Source organism: Penicillium concentricum (assembly GCF_028827145.1).
Source record: "Penicillium concentricum strain IBT 3081 chromosome Unknown utg000004l_segment0_segment0, whole genome shotgun sequence".
Taxonomy (NCBI): Eukaryota; Fungi; Ascomycota; class Eurotiomycetes; order Eurotiales; family Aspergillaceae; genus Penicillium; species Penicillium concentricum.
Window position 1 is genome coordinate 3,034,417 of NW_026622757.1, and position 27,118 is coordinate 3,061,534.

Genomic DNA, 27,118 nt, shown 5'->3' on the forward strand with positions numbered 1-27,118 from the left:
ATTTGTCACCTGAAACCTTCGAAGTGGTTCAATGTTATTTTATCTAGGCTTTTTATATAGGAATATGCCTTCATTTGACTCATTTAAGACGTTGTAAACATGAAGTGTCTTGGTATAGAAAGGCATGTGGTGATATGAGACCCTGCAATTGCGCCTTCAAGGATCATCAGAGCGTCTATCATAGGTCCGAGCGTTGTATAGGTACAAAAGGAAAGAAAATAAAGTTACATATATGATAGTTAATAGCTAATACTAAATTTTACTTGAATACTGTTTAATTCTCTATAAACTAAGCTGAACTTGGAGGTAATAACTAAAGGATAGGTCGGAAGTCAGTGCCTAAATTTGAAAGTACCATGAGCATAAGAGATATCATGAGCATAAGGGGAATTTATTGATTTGTTTCAATCATGACTGCATCAAATATACCTGGAAATAAGTATCAAATAAGCAGATATCACGTTATAGTGCAATTTTATAGAGATATTCATCACCTCTTCATAAAGAGCTATATATGGTAGACTACTTTTTGGGCTTCAAATGTTGTTTAATGCATCAATGTGTTTTACTTGTCATGTCATGATACCTACTGCAATTAGCGTAGTATCGTGCATACCACCAATCGGCAGCAATACAGCTAATACAGCTTATCTAGGTACAGCTTTAAGCTTATAAAGCCGCAACCGATCATTGGACGCAGTACTAAAGGACGTTTAATTAGGCAACATGCTTTAATCATAGATCATGGGTTTGCGTATAGGGAGATATCTGTAGAATAAGCAGTCCGAATGAGCCCACAAGCTTTACATTGGTAGCCCGTAACAGGGCATCATTGCCGACAGCAAAGCAGTGCGGTCCAAGTTCACCCAAAGAGCTATACAACCATAGCCTCTTGACCACCGAGGAAACCCCGGGAATTCATTAGCTAAAGCCTTAGGGTTGTACCCATGGTTCTTTTTCGCAAAAGTGATCTACCCGTTATATGTTATGGTTATATGCGCTCGAGCTATGCCAAATGACAGGTTGTCCATGGACACATGTTTGACGCAAGAAGCATGTCACCCTGAGAAATATGCTAGGTACCAACCTAGCCAATGTCAAACAGAGCATCAAGTCGCGGATGCAATTGTTGTTCATATAGGTGAAGAAAATGTAGTGGCCGATTTTGATGAAAGGTCCCAACGCCAAAAGGCAATCCATAAGCAGTTTCGGTGTATCTCTTATTTACATATCCTGCCGCTTCAGCAGCAGCACCGACCGCGCATACTAACAGTCCCACAATTCAGTTGCTCCGGGCGCCTTCCTTGGCGGCACGCAGCTCGTCCATCTTGGCCACACGCTTCTTGAACTCCTCGTACTGGCACTTCTCATATGAGTGGCGTTCATCCTAGAGGAGAAGAAGAGAATGGCATTAGCTGACTAGCTCTGGAAAGCGCTCTGGTCGCATCGGGTTGTGTCAAAACGAAGGATCTCATACCTCGCACTTCCAGGGAAGGTAGTACTCTGCTTGCCGGCATCGGTTCAACGGAATCAGCAGGTGTGCACATGAATCTCTGTATTGCATAGGAAGACGGGCTTCCGACATTTCCTGGCGGGTTGCTGGAGTCTGGTTAACTTTCCTGCTAGAGCTTTTAATTGTTGATCAATGGCCTTAGAATCTTACCGGAGGTCTCCGACAGACCCACAGCGCTCTTAACCGTTTCAATGACAGTCATTTTGTCGAGAATTGAGGGTTGGAAAGGCAAGGAGCGGGGAATCAGAGGCAGGACGGCGTGGTTGGCGATTCCCGCTCGTTTGAGGTTCCTGCTGGCCCGATATTGGTCACATGACACAAAATCACATGATAGCTTTCCGAAATGGGATTAGTGCGCACTTTACGCGTCCAGCGCGTATTTGGGATGCCACCCCCAGCTCCACCGAATCGTGTCTCTACGTTCTCGGTCCGGATTTTTATTGCGTGAAATGCATCAAGTGCCGAAACATTATTAAACCAATCATCTTGTGGATCCTCCAGGAGTGATATCTCGGCTCCAACGTGCATGGGCGCTATATCGCTCTTCTGGAACCTACTGAATTGCAGCGGCCAACGGCGACACACATCATGGCGGGGAGTGACACCATCTACTCTGCTACCTATAGCAGTGTAAGTATACGTCCAATTGAATATTTCTACCTTGCGGCATGGGATTGTTTTCCGTGTTGAATACGAGCACAGCTGACGTTCTCACTCCTAGGTCCCCGTGTACGAGTTCAAGCTCGATACTGACAGTGTTATGAGAAGGCGAGGGGATGATTGGGTCAATGCAACACACATCCTCAAAGCCGCAGGGTTTGATAAACCTGCACGAACGCGCATCCTCGAACGAGAGGTCCAGAAGGGGGTACACGAGAAAGTCCAGGGAGGCTATGGCAAATATCAGGGTATGTCTTGGGATCTATGAGGCCCAGAGGCTTCAGTTTATTGACAGGTAATGCTCGCAGGAACATGGATACCACTTCCGGAAGGTCGCCAGCTTGCCGAACGCAACAACATCCTTACAAAACTAGCCCCGATTTTCGATTATGTTGCTGGAGACCACAGTCCCCCGCCAGCGCCAAAACACACATCGGCTCCGTCTAAACCTAGGGCACCGAGGAAATCGGCCGCAGCAAACCGTGCTGCGGCTGCGGCTGCGGCTGCGGCTGCCGCCGCCGCAGCAGCTTCAGAGACCCTGAAAGTCGTTCAACCTCAGCACAGCATGGGTCCCCCAACCATTCCACAAGATCACTATGAAATGAATGCAGGGTTCGACGATAACGAGTCAATCGGACATGCCACAATTGAAACATCATCAATGGTCGCAGACGAGGATATGCTTCAAATGTCACATGGCGGACGGAAGCGGAAGCGTGGAGTGGAAGAGGCAACCGCCATGTCCATCAGCGAGCAAGAACACATAATCTACGGCGATCAGCTTCTAGACTATTTCATGACCGTGGGTGATGCACCAGAGGCAACACGCATTCCTCCTCCCGAGCCCCCCGCTCATTTCCAAGTCGATCGAGCCATTGATGATTCTGGGAATACAGCACTCCATTGGGCATGTGCGATGGGTGACTTGGGCATTGTGCAAGATCTTCTGCACAAAGGGGCTAATGTCAAGGCACTTTCGGAGCATGAAGAGACCCCACTCGTCCGAGCTGTTCTGTTTACCAATAATTACGAAAAGAGAACGTTTCCGACTCTCTTAGATATGCTTCTGGACACTGTCTCTTTCCGAGATTGGTTCGGTGCCACTATCTTCCATCATATTGCAGAAAATACTCGAAGCAAGGGAAAGTGGAAGAGCTCGCGTTATTATTGCGAAATACTCCTTGATAAGTTATGCAAGACGTGCTCACAAGATGAGATACAAATGTTGTTGTCATGTCAGGATCAGAATGGAGACACCGCTGTCTTGGTCGCTGCTCGCAACGGCGCGTTCCGTCTGGTGAACATCCTTCTTGTGCACTGTCACCGCGCTGGCGATCTGGTGAATAATAAAGGGGAAACCGCCAGCAGTATCGCACAACGTTCTCAACATCATGGCCATGACATCCCGCCGGCCCCCTCTTCCGTTACCATGGCCAATGAACATATGGATGCTGAAGCAGCTGGTCTTGTGGGCACGGATCGACAGTCCGTTGCTCCAATTGCGGATGCACCTGCGACCTCTGAGCTCCTCTCCAAGATTGGAGTCATCATGGCCGAGGCTAATAAAAAACTTGCCGTGACCTATGGAAACTCAAAGATCAACCAGCAAGATTCCAATGATGTCGCCAATCCCGAAGCGTTACACGAGCAATTGGAATCCGACCGCCAGAAGATTCAGAAGCAGCTCTCTGCATTGGCGGCTAAGGAGGCCGAGCATGAGCGCAGTGACGACCAAGCTGGTCGATATGAGAAATTGCGGGCAAGCTATGAATCCCTTCTTGAGCAAATCCAGCATGCTCGGTTGGCCGAACAGTTTGCTATTACGGAGGTACCCAAACCCACGCGGGCCTCCCTTGAGCAAGATGAATTAATGGCTCGGTATCGACTTGCCCATGAGCTCTGCTTTGCGCAGAAGATACGTCGCAATGCCATTAAGGATCTAGCCCAACAAACAGCGGATGCGGGTGTGAGCACCAAGTTCGATATGCACCGCAAGCTGGTGGCTTTGGCGACCGGACTCAAAGAAGAAGACCTAGATCCTATGGCTGCGGAGTTGGCTGAAACTTTGGAATTTGACCGAATGAATGGCAAGGGCACCACTCCGGAACTAGGTCATCGACGATTGCCCTCCCAGAATGAGTCGGCCACTCTCCCTGGATCCGATGTCCCAGTGGATGCCTAAGTACCGTGAGGGCACCCACGGACTTGACGTTTGATTATATCTCATGACTCATTGATTTTCTTCCTCTGGCACACTATCTCAGCCAGCAGATACCCCGCATCTTTATCTTTTTCTTCATATCATTGTTTTATCTTTTCTTTTCATGTTCTCATGGCTCATCAACAACTCATCTAGTTGTGATTTTGGGTCCCTTCTTCCATCTGACTGTCATTATGACTCCACAAGCAGACAATGCGGGCACAAGCTGTCTACCTCTTTTTTTTTCATGTCTGTCTGTACAGTCTATAAGAGTGCTTGTATCCTGTACATACAACGTGGGGAACAACGGTTCCGAGCGGGCGAGATGTGAAATATGAAGCCAGGAGGGGCTGAGGTGTACGTTATACATGTATGATTCATTGAGGATGGCAAAAGGCGTGGTTTATACCAGCGTTTTGCGTGAAATTCTACAGTTGACAATCCAGATCTTCATGACTGTAGATCATAATCACGCTAATCCCCAGGCCCTTTCACTACTCGTTTCATGAGTCAGGGCAAGGGGTCTTGTCTACAATATGCATAATGTCACATGATTACCATCTGCAATGTATCACACGAGAAAGCATGTGATGAGGATGGTAGAGTCTAGATTTCTACTGCATAGCCGTACCAAGTTGGTAGGCAATGTTCTGCAAATCCTCTGCCTTTCTTCGTATTGCCTGGGTTTCTTCAAGCGTTGGTTGCTTTTTAGAGATCAAAATCCGCCCAAAATAACCTATAGTCCGTAAGGCAACTCCTACGCTTCTAGCCACAGATCTAGGGGGATATCCAAGGCTAGATATCCAAGGCCATGAGGGAGCAAAGCTAGTCCGGGAATATTGTAAAAACACGCCCGGTGGTGTCAAAGAGCAGGAGAACAAGGAACCCTGGAATGACACGCTAAACTAGATTTTGAAATTCGTCCCAAAACACCAAGGTTGTAGCGATGATGATGAGATCTGATCAAGTTATGAGCTAGAAGCAAGCAAGTTCAGGCAAACCTATTGGTTGGCGCCCTTGGCATCAGCGGCGAGCGGCTCTAGGAGCATTGTCAGGCGTGGAGGGCGGCCACGTCGCGCCGCTAGTGGCAAACAGCCAATGATTTGGCTCGGGATGTGATGGGGATCACTTCAGGTCTGGCTATGTCGCTTATTGGTCGATCGGACGAGCCAGTTAGATCTCCCCAATGGGTGTTCTTCTACTATCAGCTATGATCAGGCAGTCAGGCAAAAGAATGGGATATCTGCCTACAGTATAGGTAAAGCTGAAACAGCTTGAATTATCCCAATTTTGCCCATGAGAAACAAAACAAAGGAAGATATTAAAATGAGGCTTTGATCTTTGATATTTCCCTTTCAAAGCAATTGTGCTTGGAAAAGGGACGCTAGTACTATTTGGGTATTGTGTTCATTTGGTGCCTTGAGGATCAGGCAACAATCCCCGCCTAGGCCATCCACCATCTCTCTCTTCTTCTTCTCTCACATCTCAACCCTCCATCTAATCTTCGATTCTTTCTTTTCCTTTTCCCCTCTGCATTCCTTCTTTCTCTGCAGCTCTTCTCATTTCATGGAAAACACCCAAAAAAGCATTTATCCACTTTGCAAATAGTCCCGATTAGTTCCGCCCCCTGAGGAAAAACCGTTGCGTTTGGCCGAGACCCGAATTCACTTTCTGATTGCCTCGAGGCATAAGTTCATCTCTTCGGCCGGATCCCTGAACTTGTTTTCACCTCGGTTATTCGCCTAGCACTAGGTTGTTTGGTCGCGATCTTCATTGTTTCAGCCTTCAAGCCTTCGATCTTCAGCATCGCGTGAACTACTCTTTTTTTTTTTACTCGTTTGGGATTTGCAGAGCATCTCCCCCGGACATTTTATCCTTCCTTCGTGGTCTTGCTTCGCGCGTGGCTTTTTTTCCCTCAAAAATATCCTCTTAATTGTTATTTTTTTCCTTCCATTTCGAGGTGTCTGTCATCAGATCCTCTCCACCTCCTCGGCTTCCTCAAGACTTATCGCTCGGGTTCGCGACTTTCAAACCCAGCAAGTCCTTGTACAGCTTAGCTCTTCTAGCATCTGCCATCTTTATCGCTAGCCACTCGCTCGGTTTCTTTGCATATCTTCACCTGTGATTGGTACGCGTTTTCGCCTACCCTATTCGTTGGATCTTACTGACCAGTTTTTGAATACAGAAAACCCGACTCTCGCGTCCACGTTTTCTTTTTCGGTCGTTGAATCTCGATCTTGCAGACTTATTCCAGCGCTCGTTCTTGCATAGACACCATAATTCCTTAATCGCCGGGAAGTGAGTTCAGCTTTGTGGTTGACCCCAAACGCTCACATCAAATCCGGACGTCAAAAGACACCACTTGTCTCGCTTGCATTCTATTGCACATACCTACAATCCACCTCGACCAAACGAATATGAGTATGGACGCTGGCGGTCTTGCTCAAATGTCTCAAATGTCTTACAATTCTTCCTTCAACAATGGCAATGCCCTGGGTGTGCCGGGCTCTGGCTTCGCCTCGCGCGGCAAAGGCTCTCACATTAAGCGTCTGAGTATGCCGCCTCAGGTTGCTACCATCGACGAGTCCCAGGCATCGGCTTCTGTCTCCACTCCGCGTACCAGTCGCTCTCATCTTTTGGCTGGATTGCGCACTGCTCCCAAGTCTGCGACAATCCCCTCTGAACACCAGCAGCGGAGTGGAATGGAAGGTTCAAGATTCACTGGGTATTCCAACCGAGGGACCGACCGGGTCCCACAAACTGCGACTGGAACTGGATTCCCACAGCACAATTACACCACGAGTCAAAACACGAACTCGCACCGCAATAACTCGCACCACAACCGCATGATGTATACTATGCCAGAGCAGGTACTTGCACCCCCGATGCTTGAAATGGCCGGTGGCGATATTCCAATCGATGAGAACATGTACGCAGAATTGATGTCAACCAACCTGTTCCTTGCTGCCCAGCAGCAACGTCTTCAACAGCAGTTGATCAGTGTCACTGCTGCAGCTCAGCAATTCCAAGGCCTCAACCTTGGGATGTCCCTTCCTCGGCAGCAGCAGATGCCTTCGCCCTCCATCCCTGGCATGGGATTCTATCAACAGCAGCTCCAACAAGGCGTTCAGCCCATTGTGCAACCGGTTCCTGGTCAACCTGGAATGTTCTGCGTCTACAACCCTCTGACTGGCCAACAAAGCTATATTATGGATAACAACTCCCAGGAAGATCGCCAGCAACAGTTCTATCAGGATAATCAGTCCCACATTGGCCAGCAAGTTCCCCAATTCCGTGCAGAGATTTCTCCGCCTGCGGACTCGACGCAATCTCCCATGCAATTGCCGCAGCCAATTTCCCCTCCAGTTAGCAGCCCCTCTCCTCCCCACGAATCGTCTGTGAATGCTCTTCGCCGAGGCCACCGCAAGAACCTTTCGTTTAACCCGAGTATCAAGACGAACATTGATACTATAAAGGCCAATGTGGGATCCGGCCCTAGGTCTGCTGCACTGCCGCCGACACCGGCCACTGGAACATTTGGGCCCGGTCAAAGTCGTGCTGGTGAGCATCCGATGCGTCAGCCCCGTGGCCCACCTTCACTTGAGGATCTCGTGGCCAAACCCACCTCCAAGCACGAGGGTAGCAAGAACTTTGCAACCCGTCAGCGACGTCGTGCCGTTCACAATCTTGTTCGCGCAGGGATCGAGCGTCGTAGCGACACACGCAGTTTTGGATACCACAGCAGTGGAGGCACTAATACCCCTGCGAGTGAGAAGGAGTTTACCTTCTCGGATGGCGACGATGCCACCGTGCGCAGCGGCGGAAGTCTCTCCAGCAAGCCCAGTCTAGGCAGCCTGCGAGCGGTTGCTAATGGTGCCATTGGGTCCGAGAGAAGGGAGAAATCTGGCCGTGATCGCAAGTCCCCGGACAGTCCCTTCCACAGTGCCACTCCAACTAGCGAGGACGGTGGCTACTTTTGCTCAAAGTTTGTTGATGCTCGCGGGGACTATGCTCCCTCGCCTAGTGCCAGTGGCACCTCGTCGCCGTCAGTGGCGTCTGTTGTTGCTGGCCCGGGGCCGGCAGTCCAGGCACCAGAACGGCGCAAGACGCCGATGCTGGTGTTGTCCAGCGCTGAAAAACGCAAGACACCCTTCATGTAATGCCGAACACCACGTGACAGCGACGTATGACCTTTTCTTTCTGTTTTTCTTTTTGCAAATGGGCTGGCTTTTGTCTTTCTTTCCCTGTGGACCTGATCAACAGGTCTCGAAATGGCTGACCCTTTACCATTCCTTTTCTCATTACCACTATTGCTGGCAGCTTATGCCAAGGTTCATGTTTTTTTGACGAAAGATCTTGATTGGTCTGAAATGACTTTATTCTTACTTTTGCTTTCTGCTTCTCTTCAACTTTATCCACTACGTTCTATCCTTTTGTTGCCTGGCTTCACTACAGCCGAGGCTGGGCAGACCGGCTCTATCTTCTCGGATAAGACAGGATGAGCTTGAGACTGGAAAAGAGGCACCTGCGATGCCAAGTGGTCTTCTCATCTATTCTCTATTTGGCTTCTGATGTACATCTGGTTATGTACAGATAGCTCTCCCCGGTGCATTCTTTGAGCTCAGATCACCTTGGTGAATACATATCTTAGCAAATGTCTGATCTTGTTTGAAGTATCTATTCTGTATTTGGCTATGTTGATCATACTCCACGAACGTTTCCAGTATCTACCTAGCTTTTTGGTCGAACAAATCCAACAACTTTTCAGATTATGCATGTATGTTTCTTAGGTCCTATGATAATCCTAATGTTGTCCTACAATGACCCACGTGGAACACCTGGTTACTCGGTTTGTTAATGAGTCCTAGGTAGGTATCACTCGACAGTTGTAAGTGAAAGAGGTGTCTTCTATCTCTTTTATAGGCTTAGTGTTTAAACCTGTGGATAGAATGTAAGGACGGCGTAAATCATGGGTCAAAAGTCATTACGAGGTACTCTAAAGAAAGGCCACTAGAGGTAACCATGACTGCTTGTGAGATTGACATCAATGCGAGACGGCAGCGTGAATCCCGCTACACCACATTCAAAGGCCCGTGGCCTTCATGCACCATGTATCTCATGCTTAGTCTTTATTGTTACAGAGTTACAGAGCCGGGTTGTATGCTGATGATGATGGAGGGTGGCTCCGAGCTCGAAGTAGCCGCATAACGATTTCGGGTTCTATTTACACTTTTTGTCAGAAGGCAAAATAAAACCTGGTTCTTATATAATTCACTACTCACGTCCCAAATGGCCACTATCGGTGAGGAGAATGATGAGTTCAGTGAGGCGAGTATCAGAAACAAAGGAGGCAGAGTCAGGCTGAAGGGGGTTGATTTGGGTAACTATTTGATGGCTCTTGGCTCCTAATTATATACATATATATATATATATATATATAGCTTGATGTCTATACAATGAGTAGGAAAATAATCTCTTGGGCCACAGCGTGAAGCTAATAAATAGTATTCTACGTGGGTGTAGACGGTACTCCGACACTCAGTTCTAATCTTGGCCGGTTGCCGGCATTGAACAAACCTTAGTATACAGGTCGAATGCATTTACCTATATAGTTTTGCCTCTGGAGTACGTGAGATCTTGAGGCTTGCGTTGCATATCAAGAACCATGGTACGACCACGGCCTTAAAAAACCTTGGTGCAAACCCTAAGTTGACAAAATTTCTATACAAGTCAACCCAACGTCGATCATATATTACCGTTCAGCACGTAAAACAAGACGCTTATCATCGGCAAGACATATACTTTAATCGAGGGCTTAAGCTTAGACGTTTAAATGGGATATTCGTTTAAACATGCGGAAAGTTTAATGTCACAATGGGTAATTGTAGGAGACAATATTTACTCCCAGGCTAGGCAGGAATCCTGGAATTGAAGCAGCTTTATCTGTGTCTACCCGAGGATAGAGTAGCCGGACCTCCGTGGCACATGCGTCTTACATAGACAGTATAGTATTTATGTCAGCTCTGTAGTCCAAGCTTAAGTATTGGTCCCTGCGTCCTTACAGGTCACACCGTTATTTTCGGTACGGCTACTCGGGGAAGAGGGCCGTGTGACTGAAAGGGAGGGAGAGGGTGGCACGGATGGTTGTGCGGTCGCATTGATGCATGAAAGGATGAGATAGAGGTGAAGAAAGACATATTAGTCAAGTCTCTACAGTTTTGATGTGGAATGTGGATATGATCCAGGAATGGAAACAAATGATAGATTATACCGAGTATAATTTACGTTTGATAACGGGTACCTCGGAAGAGACAATCCTAGTTCCATCTGATATCCTCTCAGCGGGTTAAGAGTCACCTTACACGGCATCCAACAGGAAGTACCGTTCGATTGCCACACCCGAGAAATAAGTCGGGCCCTGATTGTCTCCCCCTGACTGTTAGCCATGACTAGCACGGATCCAGAACTAGTCAGCAGCCTCATATGTAAGCTTAAACCACAAGCTCCCCTGACGTAGGTTTCTTGGGCAGTATAGGTTGGGTAATAATCACTGCCTAGATAAGCATCTGACATCTTTAGGTGGCACAATGACGAGCGAATAGCTCATGGCTGGGATATTGGTTGATAATGTAGGGGGGCGTTTCGAGCCCACTCAGGAGTGCATGTGTGCCAGTTCAACTCTCCTATAGACAATTGAAATGGTTTTATCACTGGGAAAAGCAGGGAAAGGAAAAGATTTCCCCGGATATTAGTGAAACCTTTTTATCTGTCGTACCTTGTACATTGCCGGGACAGATCAAAAACCTTCAACATCCCCTCTGAGGATGGACACCGAGTCGGGTCACGGAAGTCTTCCGGTTGTCAACTTGCGGTATGAGTACTCATCTGCTTCTCGGTGGAGATCCTGGTCGGAAGGGAGGGAGATCGGCTATCAATATGAGATTCTTCCCTGATGGTGTGATAGGTATCTTCAGACCCCGAGTATTGATGTGGAATTATAGTATGTAGGTGGATAATAAGATAGGCTGGAATCCCTGTGTAGTTCCTGACTGGTTGAATCAATCAGGAACTAGTGGAAAGCAGGTATCTTGCAGGTATCTTGCATGACGGAGATGTTTCGCCTGTCGGGTGATTTCCCATGATGTCAAAAGAAACACAAGGGATGGCTTGGACAGGTTTGTAATCGCATTTCAAACGTCAATATGGACCAAAGCAGAAAAAGAAGGGGATCCTGAGTCAACAATGAGAAGGTAAATCTGCGCTAAAAAAAAGAGTTGCTCCACTGATCTTCTTCAACCTCCGATCATGAAGATCCCTCTTCAGCCCATGTCTTGATACCCACCCACACCCCTTTGACCTGACGCGGCCATCAGATTCTTTTGACTCTGCGGACTTGTGGGACCTCATGGTCCTGTGAAACCCCTGGTCTCTTTGGGTCTCTTTGACAAGGAGCTCGGTCCCCTTGTCTCTCTCCCCTTTGGGGGATCTTCTGCTCGGCCAACGGTCAAGATTCGGCGAGGTTCGATAATATACGATCCAGAACGTCGGCTGTGATGAAAATCCAATCCCTTTTGGGACAGTGAGCCGGATCTCGCGCAACTAATGTGCCAATCTCCCGCAATATACCCGGTCAAGGGGGAATGTGCCTTATCTATTCACCATTCTGGTTGTCGGTTCCATACCTTGGCTGCTCAATCTTGCCATCGACCTTGCCTGCTGATTGACCATCGTGGCAAAATGGCAAAACCCGTGAGGTCCTGGCATGGGAATGGCGCCGCTACGGCTACACGGGGTCATCATGGCCCAAAAGAAATCCCCTCCAATGCAGTCTCATTGGGCCTCTGACTCTTCTTGATATGGTCCGTGTACTGCCCAGCAAACCGGAAAAGACTTTTTTTATCTTTTTATTTTAGTCCTGTCTCTATCCGAGAGGATCTTCGTAAATAGAGGAACTCCTGCATCCAAGACTTCGTGTCTACTGTCTCTTTTATAATGATTTGCCTTGCCTGACTTCTTTTCTCCCTCTCCCTTCCTCCGAGGTTGCATATGTCCTTATTTTCCGATACAATATCCTATGTCTAATTATGTACACATGACATAGTTCTCATTCCTGGCGGGACTTCCTCCGATCTCAACCCCTCTCCCCGAGAAGCTCTAGACCTGGTGTGCATGTTCGTGCCAGTTCTTTTTTTTTGTGTTGGCATCAGTGCCTTTTTCCTCTTTTCTTATGCTTCTGCGTTGAACTAGGTGAGCTTACTATCTGCTTGGCTGCCGAAGCTCACAAAGTCCCGGAGACAAGAGCTCTCTCCCATGCTATCCCACATAGCTGACTGTTGCTGGGTTACAGTTGACACCTGGGCACATGAACCGCGCTACTCGTGCTTTTATCTAAGAGCTCGGTCATCCAGGGGGTCTGTGAGCTCCTACTGAGTAACCAAGAAGTAGATGGCAATTTGAGAGAAAGGATTACGCCAAAATGGCGGGAGGTTATTTTGACCTTCCGATCTCCCGCGGCGCCTCTGATGAAGGATCGTCAAGCCTATCAAGGTCGCGTTCCTTTACATCATCACTGCCCAGTGATAGCTTCCAAGGTCAACCAGTGTCTCAGGTGCGGAGCTTCAGTAACGCTAGCGCACAGGACAAGTATCGGAATGCAGGCATTCTGAAAAGCACGAATCGTGTCAAGCTTACGGCCAGCGAATCCGAGTCAAGAGAACCCACTGGGTCTATGGTCGAATTCCGACTGGATCGAAGGGGCACCGAGCTGCCGCAAAGACCATTACCCACTGCCAACATTCCGGGCTTCCAGGAAAAAGTCTCTTCAAGCTCCCAGCTAGCACCGGGGCTGGAAGACGATCACTCTAGCGCGTCAGTGGATATTACCGGTTTGACGATCAGCACCAGGACTACCTGCCCGGGAACCCTAGGGGAATACGAACTTGACCAGGGTACAAATGACAAGGGGCGATCCATCTGCTTTGCACATGAAAGGGCCCACAGGCTCACATCCCTTCTCAATTGCCCCCAAAATTCTCCGAAGCAAAGTCCTCGATGCAGTCTAGTGTCTTCAATTGCCTCCACTCCCGCTGAGGTGGCGTACCAGACTGAAGATGGAGATAAATTTCCTGTGATAGGCTTCCCCGAGAAAGAACAACTCTTCGACAACTTAATAGATGAACATGAAGTGGACTTCTTAGACGGGCGATCAACACCGCGCACCTCTGGAGCCCATCACCTAGTGCATCAAATGTCATCTCGAGACCTCAACTTTCTGACTCGCCTTCACCCTCAGTCTCCCGGTTTGCACTCCAGTGACCAAGACACCACCAGCGAGGATAGGGACTCATACGAGTCTACTGAACGGACGTCACATTACCGCGGAGGCATTCTTTCATCGCTGCTCAAACTCTATGACCAGCCTCATTATAAACACAATCAAGGCCGAGGACAGTATGGGCGCTCTCGACAGGGGAGCTCTTCCGAGTTCAGTGGACGCGGTCTGTCCCCGGACTCTGTTTGGAAGCCGCACAGGAAGTGGTATGATAAGTCTACCGCTCGTTCCAGCATTTCCATGGCCGGCTCGTCCCGCCACTCTGGCTCTCCTTTTGCCATGCTCACGCGGTCCCGCAGCAGTGGCTCTGCCATTCCGAGCCTAGGTCGCCCACGCCCCAAGCCTCAGCTTGAGGATGAAATTCATATCACTGTTCATATTGCCGAGCTTCTGTCTCGACAGCGGTACTTGATCCGGCTTTGTCGTGCTTTGATGAAGTATGGAGCTCCGACTCATCGGCTGGAGGAATATATGCGCATGACAGCTCGTGTCATCCAGATTGATGGCCAGTTTTTGTATATACCCGGCTGCATGATTATCTCCTTTGACGATGCCTCCACACACACAACAGAGGTCAAGGTCGTCCGGTCCAGTCAAGGCATTGACCTGGGCAAGCTGGCCGATGTGCATGAGATTTATAAGGAGGTGATTCACGATGTCATTGGGGTTGAAGAGGCAATACAGCGGCTGGATGAGGTTATGAAGAAGCAGAGCAAATTCCACATTCTGTTCCTCATCTTCGCCCATGGCTGTGCTAGCGCATCAGTTGGGCCCTTTGCCTTCAACGCCCGGCCAGTTGACACCCCCGTGGCGTTTCTACTGGGCTGTCTCCTCGGAGTGTTACAGTTGATCCTGTCAACAAAATCGAGCTTATATTCAAATGTGTTTGAGATCTCGGCCGCAGTCCTGACGTCTTTCCTTGCCCGTGCCTTCGGAAGCATCAGATTCCAAGGGGAGCCATTGTTCTGCTTTTCTGCCCTCGCGCAGTCGGCGATCGCCCTCATCCTGCCAGGATACACTGTACTATGTGCTAGTTTGGAGCTTCAGTCACGCAGTATAGTCGCAGGCTCTGTACGCATGGTCTATGCTATCATATACTCGCTGTTCCTCGGGTTTGGAATTACCATTGGAACTGCTGTTTACGGGCTCCTCGACTCTCAAGCTTCAACGGCGTATACATGTCCCGCCAGCCCCATCCACAATGAGTACCTGCAGCGTTTTCCGTTCGTGATCATATTTACCGTGTGCCTGGCGATCGTCAACCGCGCCAAGTGGAAACAAATGCCGATTATGATAGTAATCTCTCTGGCTGGCTACGTGACCAACTACTTTAGCGCCAAGCGCTTCTATACCAACACCCAGGTGTCCAATGCACTGGGCGCCTTTGTCATTGGTGTAATGGGCAATTTCTACAGTCGACTACGCCATGGGCTCGCTGCTGCGGCAATGCTGCCGGCGATCTTTGTCCTTGTTCCCTCCGGTCTTGCGGCCAGTGGGTCTCTAATATCGGGTATTACTTCTGCGGAGGAAATGACCCGGTCTCCATATGCCGTTGTGAACAATGGAACGCAAGGATTCGTCGACGCAGCAAAGAAGCTATCAGCCGACGAGGCGAAAAACCAAAGCTACGGGGTCGTGTTCGATATCGGATATGGCATGATCCAAGTTGCTATTGGCACGACAGTTGGTCTCTTCCTAGCAGCTTTGGTGGTTTATCCGCTAGGCAAGAAGCGAAGTGGACTGTTCAGCTTCTAGGCCATGATCTCCCCGTTGTCTCTCCCTCTATCTTCTGTTGCATTTATCTCTCTTTTTGTTGTGTGTATTGCTTTGTCGTCATGCTCGACTACCGAGTCTCTTGGGCATTTCGCATACATGAACCTTGTCTTTGATGAACGGGAGTTCACTTGCTGTATTTCTAATTGTCTTCCGTTTTGTGAGACTGGTGAATGCGAAGGCCATTGGCCTCTTCACTGTGTCTTCTCGATATTTTACTCCCTCTACCTCCCCGTTTCCATTCTCCTCGCCGATCAAGTCCATATTGACTCACTATCCCGAGACTCCCCGTCTGGACATATATAGAAGCTACGATTCTCACGAGTCATGACTAAAATCATCGAGGCCCTCCTTTCGCGTGTGCCTGTCTTTTTATTCTCTTTATACTTCACCCCAGGTATCTGAATATCGAGGTGGGAAGAACAAAACTGTATTGTCTGAGCTTTGTCATTGTGTATATCCCAGCGAAATATTAAAAGCATTAATTGACAGAGTAATGTGACTTCTTTGTCCTTTTATATACACCAACCCTAGATCCGTGTAGATTGTACATCACTGGGGCTGATGACTGTTGATCCAATAGTTCAAAGAAAGGAGCGGTATATCTGTGTTGTGGTATAGTATATGCTCTTCATCCGAAATTAGATAAATTAGAGCATCTTACTATATGGATAACAGGAAGCAGATCATGCTTGATGACATGTATTAGGCATCTGACTACCTATTTACTCCATCTCGAATCTCTGCACCTTATGGAGCATCAGATATCTCAGAATTGCAAAAACAAACCCCAAAATCTGAGCTTGTGAAACGATTGAAATGCCCCCGTAAATGCACCTTTCCCCAGCCCATGACATCAGGCCGGGGTTTCATCAAGATCATCGCTATCAATTCATTCATGGTGAATCACCGCAGGAAACAGAAAAAGGAAAGTAAAATGAACGGCGAATCGCCGGAAAACACATTATTGAGGATATACATAGGAGGAACCTCCCAGGAAAAAGCGGATGGATAGTATTTTCTATCGTCTCTCCACTCGACTTAGTGCCCCCAGAATGAGACCCAGATCTTCCTTAATTCTCGTCGGTGGTGGCATTTCGTCATCATTGCCTTCCATTGCCAGGCGACGTTGCGTGTTCTGCGCATCGCGCTCTTCCAGTCGCTGCGAACAGATGCGTAATATTCGGGATGAAACGGTATCTGCGGAGGCACGGTATAGTTCGATGTCATGCACACCAGCTGCAAAGGCATCGAGCGTCGGTGCCAGCCCAGATGTGATGCGCGATAATTGAGCAGAGACGACTGATGGGGTGATAGGTGGTCGGGTTGAAGATGGGGTAGAGGTTTCTCCTTCTGATGGTTGATTCGAGGGATTGAGGGATTCCAATATGTCTTGTTGTGAGGGATCGAGGAGAGAGGGGTCAATTTCTTCGCGTTGTGATGTACCTGAAGATTGCTTATTTTTTTGTTGGTTGTCGGATTGTGGTTTAGCTTTAACAGTTGGGATCGCTGGTTGTCGAAGAAGCGCATTAAGAGATTGCCTTTCTTTGTGTAATCTGGGAAGTCGTTAGTTCTATACACTTGTGACGACTCTCGGCGAGGCTCTCGGCGATATACGTACTTCTGTATATGCTCCTCCAATTCCTTGATCTTGTCTGTATTTTGCACGTTTCGAGGATTCGGCTTTTTGACAACCACAGCTGGAGGGTTCAAATCTTCGCGGCCAAGCCAGTTGGAAAGCTCCGAGTTGCTCGAGAAATCCTGAAGAAGCTCCTCTTGAATTACACGCGCTGGAAAAAGTCAGATAAACAACCCGCCTCACACAAGTCAACGGTTTCCACGTACCTGCTAAGCGCGCACTTTGATCGTCTGAATTTGAGCCTCCTGAGGGTTTCTCCCCCAATGCACGAGTCGCACACCAAATCAATAATTGTCGCATCCTTCGCGGCTCTGGAATCCCGTCATCGGCGATGTGCTTGTAAAAGTCCGCTGTGCCAACTTCTCGATGGGGTAACGCTGTACAGGGAAAGAGAAAGTCAGCATGCATCCATTTATAACCCATGCCAGACCAAAAAACCTACCATTTGATGTCCCTGAGTCGATCAAAAAACTGGCCCTTCGTCCTCGCATACCCAAGCTGCTTCGTCGTCGCCCTTTATCGCTTTTATCACCCTTTCCGCCTCTGAACTCTTTATTGCGCTGAATAACCGGGGTATCGGCCACCGGCAGTGCCACCTTTGTACCCTCTGGGGGTTGCGCTGGAGAATTATATCCATTTGACTCAGATAGTTGCGCTTGCTGCTTGGTTTTTGGTGGTCGTCCTGCTTTCTTTGATTTCTTTGCCTCAGGTTGGTGCTCTGGACTGTCGCGGGGTCGTGATGGGCGGATCGTGTTTGTCGGTTGAGATTCAGGTTCTGTGTGTGTAGTCTTTGTAGCCCCCCTCGTAGGTCTCCTGCTTGGAAGCTCCACGTTTTCCCCCTTTGCTGGCACCGCGCTTGAAGTGACCTCATCGCCTATTTGCTTTTTCCGTGGTCGTCCTCTTTTCGGTGTTGACTTAGGAGGCGCATTTTCCATGTCTGAATGGGGATTTTCTGGAACTGCTTCAATTGACGGTCGAGGCTTCTTTGACGGTAGTAGAGAGAACTGGAACCCTTCCGCATCCTCCTCGTATGCCACTAAAGAGACGAATTAGAATATTTCTTTCGGCCCTTACTCAACGACTTCCACCACCTGCAAATTACTTACCAGCTGGTCGCTTCCCTAGCTTGTTTGTGCTCTCCTCGAGGTCTTGTTTACTTGCGCTGAGTCGCGTAGTCTTTCGTTCCTTGACTTTTCCAGCTCCACCGGACGCGGTCATAGAGCGCGATTGTGTCTTCGGAGCAGCCATTGCGATCGTCCCCAGCGGTTCGCGACGCTTTGTCTTGGTCGTTGTAGTCGCCAGGACCGCGACTGTCATGTCAGGAGGGGTTCACGCGGGGTTGTTATGGTTGGGAATAAACACAGGGGTGGCAAAGCAAGCACCCCGTTTCCGGTGTCGACTAGTCGCTTTGCGGTGTGCTGTTCTCCAGTCCAATACCCCTGGTTGAAGAGGCTTCCTGAAGAAACAACAAGCGCGACTCCCGTATGCGTATGAATTCCGGACTCGAATTAATCCCCCCTAAACAGCTGATCGAGTTCGACGCGGTGTTCTCAAATCAGACGCTGTGTTGATCAATGGGTAATTGACGTGTATATGGTTGTGGCACGGTCGAGTTGTCGGCTTCGCGGGATGTTAGGCGCGGGTCGCGTCCCTATTCAGAGCTGCAGCCGAAGAGCAGCAAATTAGGCGACTTATTCAATTCAATTAAAACGACACGCAAGGGGAGCGGCAGGTTGGGATGTGAGTGGGTGGGTTGGATTCTCGCACGCGGTTGTTTTGGTCGGGCGCGTGGGGACCGCACTAGTCTGTTTTGGGATCGACCGTTATACTTCAATGCTTCTCTACTTTCAACTGCTTTGACTACTTTAACTACACATGTACTTATATATGATTGAGAATATTCAAACGCTAATATATGACTGGCTCTGAACTTCAACTTTCTCTCATCTCTTCTACACCCCAATCCTCGCAATGCGCAGATGCTGCTAGATAAACGCTATGATGTTTCACCAGAATACAGATAAACCCCCAACACCGATGTTGAAAAACAATATGTTCAGTGAGAAAGAGTGGTGGGAGTTGAGCCCTATCCACTCCAGAGAAAGAGAGAAAAAAACAGATCATTGGATCGACTTGAGTAAGGTGGAAGCCTTGCCTGGTGGTGCCAGGCTGCCCTCGATGCGCCGCTTGGCATCTTGCATCTCCTCGGCAGTGATATTCTCTGCCTTCTTGGGCATGTCAGGTTCATACTGAGGAATATCCGGGCTGTGTCCGACCGACATGCCAACTCGGATCTAATTGAGAAAGGAGTGTTAGTGTGCAATTGATCAAGTATGAAAGGTTCGCCTCTTACCAAAGTTTCCAGAGCACCCTTGGAGTTGTCCGCCAGGTCCCTGTCGAAATTGACTTTGCCATCTTCAAAGAGCAATAAAAGGGTGCTACCACCGAATTTGAAGTAGCCCAGCTCTTCACCCCGTGAAACCTTCTCGCCGGCTTTCCGGGTGATGACCGTGCTACCGACCATCATGGCACCAACACAGACAACCATAACTCGGCCATGCGCAACAGAGTCAATAGGAACGAGAATGCGGACATTTTCGCCGTAGACGTCCAAGGCGGATCGGATCGCCATGGGATTCACCGTATAGTACTCGCCCTCGATGGTCCTAGGTTCACCCATGATTCCATCTACGGGGATGTGGAAGCGGTGGTAATCTTGAGGTGCCAGACGGAACACTCCAAGACCACCGCTTCGGTATCGAGCAGCATCCTCTGGGTAAGCGTTGCCCAACAATCTTTCAATCGAGAACTCACGGCCCTTGACCCAGATACTGGTTGCATCGCTCATGCGGTCAAAGGCCACTGAGCGACAGTCGGCGGGAGATACAACAATCTTAGGCTCATCGGGACCGGAGCACGGACGGGCGTCAGGCTTGAGGGCACGGTAGAAGAACTCGTTGAAAGTGCGGAAATCTTCCAGGGGGAGCAGGACTTCGGACATGTCCAGCTGGTGGAAATTGATAAAGTCCGTGATCTGAGATGCCGAGGCTGGGTCGTCATATTTACGACCTTGCTTGACACTCAAAGAGCGCAGCACGCGGCGGACTGGTAGAATTTGTTAGCAGATAGATCTTTTCGTCGGAGAGATACACTTGGGCACAAGGGTTGCATACTTCGCTTCTTTTCCATATCACGACTTTTAATGCCCTTATACAACAGCCGGATTCCAAGTCGCACATAAACACTCATGCGTTCCTCGTTGATCTGACCCGTGATGCGATCTTGTACAAGGATATTGGCCGAGTTCGCTCCGAGTTTGTATCCGCCGTATGAAATCTTTGTGATGACTTTCGAGTACCACTTGCGCTGTGCCTGGCTGGAAGTCACAAAGCCACCCATAACTAAGTTGTCAACCTGGCGCCAGTCTTGACTTGCGCACGTAGCAATGTGCGTGATGATATCTGCATCAGAGCGTTTCGCAAGACGTGGCTGGTGGCAAAGTGGGCACTCGCGAATTTCGACGACGTGCTCCTCGCCCCTTTCGTCTCCGAGATCATCAGGCTGAAGGTACTCATCAGCGGAGCTAGATTGATCTTCACTGGACAGAGTTGGGATAGATGTTTTCTGCGGGTCGGTATTGGAAGCAGCAGTGATATTGGTTTCCAGAACGTGCTCGTCGCTGCTAGATTGCTCACTATCTTGACTTCCAGCATTTGACAGAGGAATCGAAGGCGTTCTGGGAGCAGCCATTGAATTTCTCTTCTGCAGAGTTTGAAGCGTGTCCTCCAGACAAACCACCGCCTGGTCGAATGTCAGATCATCGGTTTCATTGGCCGCATTCTCTGCGCTGAAGCGTTCAAAGAAGCTGTCAATTGTCGACTCCTTTAGCGTTGAGCCCAGAGTGTCAAGCATTGTCGTCATCTCCACCTTGTCAATACGACCACTCTCGTCAGCGTCATATTGCTTAAGCATCAACCTCCAGAACTGCTGTCGGAGAGCACTGTACGGCAAGTACTTTGCTTTGACATGCAGCTCTGGCGAATGTTTGTCTTCCCAACGTTCTTTATTCTTGAGCATGAGGGGAATAGTATAAGATCTGAAGCCGTCCTTGTCAGGCGGGGGAGACGACTCGCCATCATACATGTTCGACGTGGACAGCTGCAATGAGCTAGAACTAGCCATATCTGAAATTCCTTCGCCTGGAAGGGAGGAGGGCGCAAGCAGATTCGGCGATGGCGCTTCGAGTGTTGATTGGCTTGATGGTGTAGTGGCAGAGTGACGCGTTTTTAATATAGGCCGAGTCATTCTGGAGAGGCTTGACGAAGAGTGCGAGGGTCTGATACTAGATCGCGAGGGGCTAACTCCAGATCGCGTACCGAGCTTGGTATTCGTAGTGGGATCAGATTCCTCCAGATCCTCTGCAAACTGATATAGTCCCGTCTCGGGGTCTGCTTCTGGGCCGGACTGAACGAGATTCTGCAGAGGGAAACCGGCAGAGGCAACAAAGTCATTTCCCGAGAACTTGTCTCGATCTATCACAGTGAAGCTGATAGTATAAGACTGTTCGTGTCGCATCACCTGAAACACCATTTTCTCATTATACACCGGGTTCAGGTTATGGCGGATGACAGGTGTTCTCAAGGTCTTCCTTCCGAGAGAGGTCACGACAAAAGGATCCATGTCAAACGATGTCCGCGTTACTAGAACATAAATCAACATCTAGCGCTTTTGCATGCAGGGGGATAATCCATACCATTTCGTTCAGGGGGCAGATCAGTCACTCGAACAATTTCCATGAAAACGATACCGTGCACTCCAGTCCCCGAGCCTGAGAATTGGTATGCACGAGCTGCCAGGGACTTGCGTCTCAAGCGAGCCAACCGAAGTCGCCGACGGCGCTTTTCCCCCACTTCTGGGCCACCTGTCAGGTCATCAGCTTCATCAGAGGTATCATTGTCATCGTCCTGTTCTAAATCATCGAAATCGGCGGGAGGGATGATCTGATCATCCTCATCACCCGAGTATACCAATTTCTGGAACTTGCGGTAGATTTCTGGCGGCGTGGCAGTGGGGTTCGCAGAATCGGCGAGCGAGAACTGCAGCAAGATCTCGCCAGACACCGTACTGTCCTTCCTTTTGGACGACTTCCGCTTGGAATTCAAAGTGTACCATTTAGGCTATGAATCAAGTCAGCGCGAGGCCCCAATTGTTCCAAGCAACGTGTCCCTTTCACCCACCTGTTGATTCACCTGGCCATCAGCGAAGATGTCCTCCAATGCAATATCAAACTCGCCCAGGTAATCCTTGCCGAACCGATCATGATCCCAGCATATAGCTTCCAACAGTGGTACCCCCACCACGGGCATGTCGAATGAGACGTTCCATTCCGGGTTCAGGGTCTTGAATATGGTCGGTGTCGATTGCCTCGCGTCTCCTAATGTAACCACTAAATACTGTACAACATGTAAGCGGTCTCGGTTCGAATTGTCTTTGTTTGGAAGGTGCTCACTGGGTCGCTCGTGCCACCTCGATCTTTGGCTGCGAGGTTGCGTCCCTAATGAAACCATTGAAATTAGCCAGAGAGTCCATGGACACAGAAAATGTTACACAATTCTCAGTACTTACCCGGATCACTGAAACTTTGAGTAGGAGATATTTGGTTTCGGCTGATCGCAAAGGACTGGTACTCCTGCTCTGTCCGGGAGTGGACGACGCGCTCCTCGCTGACAGGTGTGAGCTTAATCGTTGGGGTAATGCCAACCGGACCATTGCGGATTGTAAAGTGAGAAGAAAGAAAGAAAAAAAAGAAAATAAGAGAAGTGGAAGAAAAGTGTTGGGAGGTGTGGCTTGCCCCCTGGGTCAACACAATTGACGTCTTAAGACCCCAGAGTTGATCGACGATATCCGGATGTTGTCTTCGGGTCGATCTCAGGCCAAGAAAATGGCTTTTATCCACTGTAATTTCCAAGTTCTTTTTCCCGTTATTTTCCCGGAATTTTGAATGGTTTTGTTCATCAAAAAAGAAACTGGGAAACTTGAGAGAAAGTGGGAGAAATGTGAATTGGGGAAATGTCTACTCCACACCGCAAGTTATTAGGGGAAAATGGATGCCTATTGTGTTGTACTTGGAGAGATCCCTGAAGTCCCTTAGACATGTCTCTTTTTGATTTCTTTTTGAAGACATGCAGGCCAATATGCAGTACCCCGCATCATATTTGAATCCTACGTACCTAAATTGATATATATATTGTGAAAATGCTATGGAATTGAAATTTAGAGAAGCCAAAAGTCAGTCTTGTCGTCGGTCTGTGCGTCCCCAAACCTCATCGGCATTAGCTTTGTCCTTGGTTTCTGGCACATATCGATAAATGAAGCCACCGAACAATGCAGCCATAGCGGCAAACACCCAGTATACCTGTCCACGACCACCGAGAACCTCATCGAGTACTGGGAAGAATTGTGCCACCACAAACGTTGCGATCCAGTTGGCCCCCAGCGCCCAACTCTGTGCCGCCCCGACAGCCTCGGGCCCAACAAGCTCGGACGCCAGGATAAAGGGGACCGGGCCCAGTCCGATCGCAAAACCTGCCACAAAAAGCAAGGCAGCGATCGCCGTCAAGATCTTAGCGTTCATGTAGATACTAATCGCGAGAAGTATAGAACTGCAGCCCATGCCGCAGATGCTCAGCATCAGGCACGACTTTCGGCCAATGCGATCGGGGAGTGGAGAGCACGCCAATGTGATCACGAGATTAATCGCAGAGATAATCACCGTGAGTAACGCAGCAGTCGTCGGTAAGATTTTTTGTAGTAAGGACACGCTGTACATAACAATGCTGTTCATCCCGGTGAGTTGCTGGGCGACCATCACGCCAACCACGGCAATAATAGCCGGGCGGTAGTAGGGATCTTGGACAACCTGCATAAACGTGACTACAGGCTTATTAGGCGGCCTGTCTTCGGGAGAGAGTAGGGATTCTTCCTCGCCAGATGCAGGCGCATCTGAGGTCCTCCAGCTCGCAATCTCCGCTTCGATGTCGGCATCTCGACCGCGGATCCGCTGCAGGACCCGGCGTGCCTGACTGATCTTTTGGTGTTCCGCAAGCCATGAAGGACTTTCTGGTACCAAGGACAATCCCAGAAGCTCCAGAGCACCGATAATTCCGGCCACGGCCAGTATCAGTCTCCAGCGGCTTGCTTCGCTCCAGAAGTATCCCAGGGATTGTGTCAACAGAATGCCGACATTGGTCATAATCTGGGTGAAGGCACCGAAGAGGCCTCGAGCACTGGGAGGGGCGACTTCCGAGATGTAGATGGGACCAACCACAATTGCAGCACCAGAGCCAATTCCAGAGAGGAACCTACCAAGACTCAAGAGGGAAATCGCCGGTGCAAGTGTCTCCGCCACAGGGCCCAGAACAAAGAATACCGTAGTCGCTCGTAATGCAAGCAGACGTCCGTATTTGGTCGCGATGGGTCCTGCCAGTAGAGCTCCGACCAAGCCACCGAGTGTGTAGATCGAAGAGACGAGGCCGAATTGCGATGGAGTCATAGGGAAGCATTGCGGTAGATCATGAAAAGACACGGAAGTTAGGATTCCACTTTGTTCGCATGTTATCACGGCCTTGGGGGCATTAAGCTCTGCCTAGTACTCCACGTATCAGTAATGTTCAGTACACTGGAGGGGGTGATATCGTACCAGGTGGAAGCCAAATTGAAGCGGACCAAGTGTGACAACAAATACGAGATATATCAGGTACGGTGTGACCCTCGACTGGGTTGATATGCCCAAAACCATCTTGAAACAAATTCTAGGTCAAATCGACGACCCTAAGGTCGAAGGTACGTTAGAGGGTCGGAGCTTTAGATGAAGCTTGCCGATCGCGGAGCGATAAGATGATCTTTAATTTGGTCAGACGAAAAGTGTCTGCCTGTATAGTCAAATGTCACATTGAAATTAAGCGATAGAGTCACAATTCAAGAAATGACTTCGAACAGTTGAAGAGTTCAGGAGTTGACGCTATGTACAACCTCCCAAGCACGGCCGCATGTGATCTGACTAAGCGTTTGACTCGGCTACCTACAATTTAGACAATAACCTTATAAGATCTCTCTAATCTTTCAAGTCTTTTTTTTATGTTCAAAGAACTGGAAAACGTGGAGAAAATATCTCTCCACCAATGGAGTGACAACATCACCGGCCCCTTCTGATCCACAAATGAGTCTGACAAACCCGCCCTCTTCCTCCGGCTCTCTTTCACGAACCAGAGTCGGTAACTTGAAACGGAGTCTTCAGACTACTGTCGATGGTAATTATATATTCTTCCTTGAGTCTGATTGTGATTCCTTGTAATCGCCTTTCTGTTCCATCATGTTTGGAAAGGGTTTCCCTTTCTTGAATTCTGGAGGATTCTATTCTCGTGGTAACTCTTTCCCTTTGATTCTCTGTGATGATATTGTTTCTGTGGTGCGAGTTTGCAATTGGAATGGATCCTCGCCAACGCATTCGATCCTCAATCTGGAACATGCTAACCGAGGGTTTAACAGATGCCATTGAATCAAGAAGACCCGGTGGGTATACCAGCAAAGTCCGGGTCCGAGATCGGTATAATATTGTAGGCTTTATCAGCAGCGGTACCTATGGCCGAGTTTACAAGGCCGTTGGCAAAAATGGGAAGAAAGGGGAGTTTGCAATCAAGAAGTAAAAGTCCTCCCAACATTTGGTTTATTCCTCCCATCTAACCTCTCGTGCAGATTCAAACCCGACAAGGAAGGTGAAACGATCCAGTACACGGGTCTGTCACAGTCGGCTATCCGTGAGATGTCATTGTGCACTGAACTCTCGCATGCCAATGTTGTCCAACTAGAAGAGATCATTCTGGAAGACAAATGCATCTTCATGGTATTTGAATATACAGAGCATGATTTGCTTCAGATCATTCATCATCATACCCAGCCTCAGCGACATGCTATTCCGGCAACCATGGTACGGTCTATCATGTTCCAGTTGTTGAATGGACTGCTCTATCTTCATACCAACTGGGTCCTGCATCGTGATTTGAAACCAGCCAACATCCTCGTCACCTCAAGCGGTGCTATTCGTATCGGCGACTTGGGCCTAGCACGTCTGTTCTACAAGCCACTCAACTCCCTGTTCTCGGGCGACAAAGTCGTCGTCACAATCTGGTACCGTGCACCCGAGCTGCTCATGGGGAGCCGGCACTATACCCCTGCCGTCGATATGTGGGCAATAGGATGCATCTTCGCCGAACTACTCTCGCTACGACCAATCTTCAAAGGCGAAGAAGCCAAAATGGACAGCAAGAAAACAGTTCCCTTCCAGCGCAACCAAATGATGAAGATTGTCGAAATTCTCGGTCTTCCCCGCAAAGAATCCTGGCCGGGTCTAGCCTCCATGCCCGAATATTCCCAACTCCAGTCTCTAGTGCTCCACCGCCAGCCTTCACATTTCCATCGCAGCTCTAATCTCGAAGGCTGGTACCAGAGCTGCTTGAAAAACGGTGGATACACGTCCACCTCCAGTGCCGGCACTCCTGGTGCAGATGGATTCGATCTTCTGTCGCGTATGCTTGAATATGACCCGGTAAAGCGGATCACCGCTGAACAAGCCCTTGAGCATCCATACTTTACCAATGGCGGCCCTATCAGTGGTAACTGCTTCGAGGGTATCGAGGGCAAGTACCCACACCGTCGGGTCACCCAAGATGACAATGATATTCGCAGCGGCAGTCTTCCTGGCACCAAGCGGAGCGGACTACCAGATGATTCGTTGATGAGGGCATCCAAGCGCCTCAAGGAATAATTTTTTCTCATTTGCTTGCTGTATATCTGTGTTGATCATATTTTGCGGCGTGTGGACAGGCTGGCCATGATATCCACCCACATCATACCTTTAATTCGGTGTTAGCGTTACAATAACTAGCGAAATTGCATCATGATGATTTACGCGGATTTGGTCTTCGTATTCAGCCCTGGGGGCAA

The 27,118-nt window shown here is 49.0% G+C and overlaps 8 protein-coding genes across 8 annotated transcripts; 4 read left to right on the forward strand and 4 right to left on the reverse strand.

The window, feature by feature from the left end:
- Positions 1–1,180: 1,180 nt before the first annotated feature.
- N7517_010129 (NADH dehydrogenase [ubiquinone] 1 beta subcomplex subunit 7) lies at positions 1,181–1,715 on the reverse strand (the record flags this gene model as incomplete). The annotated part of the gene is made up of 3 exons (XM_056727852.1): positions 1,181–1,387; positions 1,478–1,599; positions 1,664–1,715. 3 exons carry the CDS (start codon positions 1,713–1,715, stop codon positions 1,283–1,285), a joined length of 279 nt encoding a protein of 92 aa, XP_056576424.1. The 3' UTR covers positions 1,181–1,282.
- Positions 1,716–2,101: 386 nt separating this feature from the next.
- Positions 2,102–4,355, forward strand: N7517_010130 (putative APSES transcription factor; the record flags this gene model as incomplete). Its single annotated transcript, XM_056727853.1, has 3 exons — positions 2,102–2,143; positions 2,235–2,421; positions 2,482–4,355. 3 exons carry the CDS (start codon positions 2,102–2,104, stop codon positions 4,353–4,355), a joined length of 2,103 nt encoding a protein of 700 aa, XP_056576425.1.
- A 2,435-nt stretch (positions 4,356–6,790) lies between these two features.
- On the forward strand, positions 6,791–8,533 carry N7517_010131 (uncharacterized protein; the record flags this gene model as incomplete). The annotated part of the gene is made up of 1 exon (XM_056727854.1): positions 6,791–8,533. One exon carries the CDS (start codon positions 6,791–6,793, stop codon positions 8,531–8,533), a length of 1,743 nt encoding a protein of 580 aa, XP_056576426.1.
- A 4,316-nt stretch (positions 8,534–12,849) lies between these two features.
- On the forward strand, positions 12,850–15,459 carry N7517_010132 (threonine/serine exporter family protein; the record flags this gene model as incomplete). Its single annotated transcript, XM_056727855.1, has 1 exon — positions 12,850–15,459. One exon carries the CDS (start codon positions 12,850–12,852, stop codon positions 15,457–15,459), a length of 2,610 nt encoding a protein of 869 aa, XP_056576427.1.
- A 1,039-nt stretch (positions 15,460–16,498) lies between these two features.
- N7517_010133 (Mis12-Mtw1 family protein) lies at positions 16,499–18,433 on the reverse strand (the record flags this gene model as incomplete). The annotated part of the gene is made up of 5 exons (XM_056727856.1): positions 16,499–17,033; positions 17,099–17,267; positions 17,323–17,493; positions 17,559–18,152; positions 18,223–18,433. 5 exons carry the CDS (start codon positions 18,431–18,433, stop codon positions 16,499–16,501), a joined length of 1,680 nt encoding a protein of 559 aa, XP_056576428.1.
- Positions 18,434–19,236: 803 nt separating this feature from the next.
- On the reverse strand, positions 19,237–22,885 carry N7517_010134 (putative phosphatidylserine decarboxylase Psd2; the record flags this gene model as incomplete). Its single annotated transcript, XM_056727857.1, has 7 exons — positions 19,237–19,410; positions 19,470–20,221; positions 20,290–21,816; positions 21,870–22,293; positions 22,354–22,569; positions 22,626–22,670; positions 22,742–22,885. 7 exons carry the CDS (start codon positions 22,883–22,885, stop codon positions 19,237–19,239), a joined length of 3,282 nt encoding a protein of 1,093 aa, XP_056576429.1.
- A 520-nt stretch (positions 22,886–23,405) lies between these two features.
- N7517_010135 (putative MFS glucose transporter) lies at positions 23,406–24,914 on the reverse strand (the record flags this gene model as incomplete). Its single annotated transcript, XM_056727858.1, has 2 exons — positions 23,406–24,761; positions 24,816–24,914. The coding sequence occupies 2 exons, from the start codon at positions 24,912–24,914 to the stop codon at positions 23,406–23,408; spliced, it is 1,455 nt and encodes a 484-aa protein (XP_056576430.1).
- A 420-nt stretch (positions 24,915–25,334) lies between these two features.
- On the forward strand, positions 25,335–26,939 carry ssn3 (cyclin-dependent serine/threonine protein kinase SSN3; the record flags this gene model as incomplete). Its single annotated transcript, XM_056727859.1, has 3 exons — positions 25,335–25,425; positions 25,664–25,817; positions 25,871–26,939. The coding sequence occupies 3 exons, from the start codon at positions 25,335–25,337 to the stop codon at positions 26,937–26,939; spliced, it is 1,314 nt and encodes a 437-aa protein (XP_056576431.1).
- Positions 26,940–27,118: the final 179 nt, after the last annotated feature.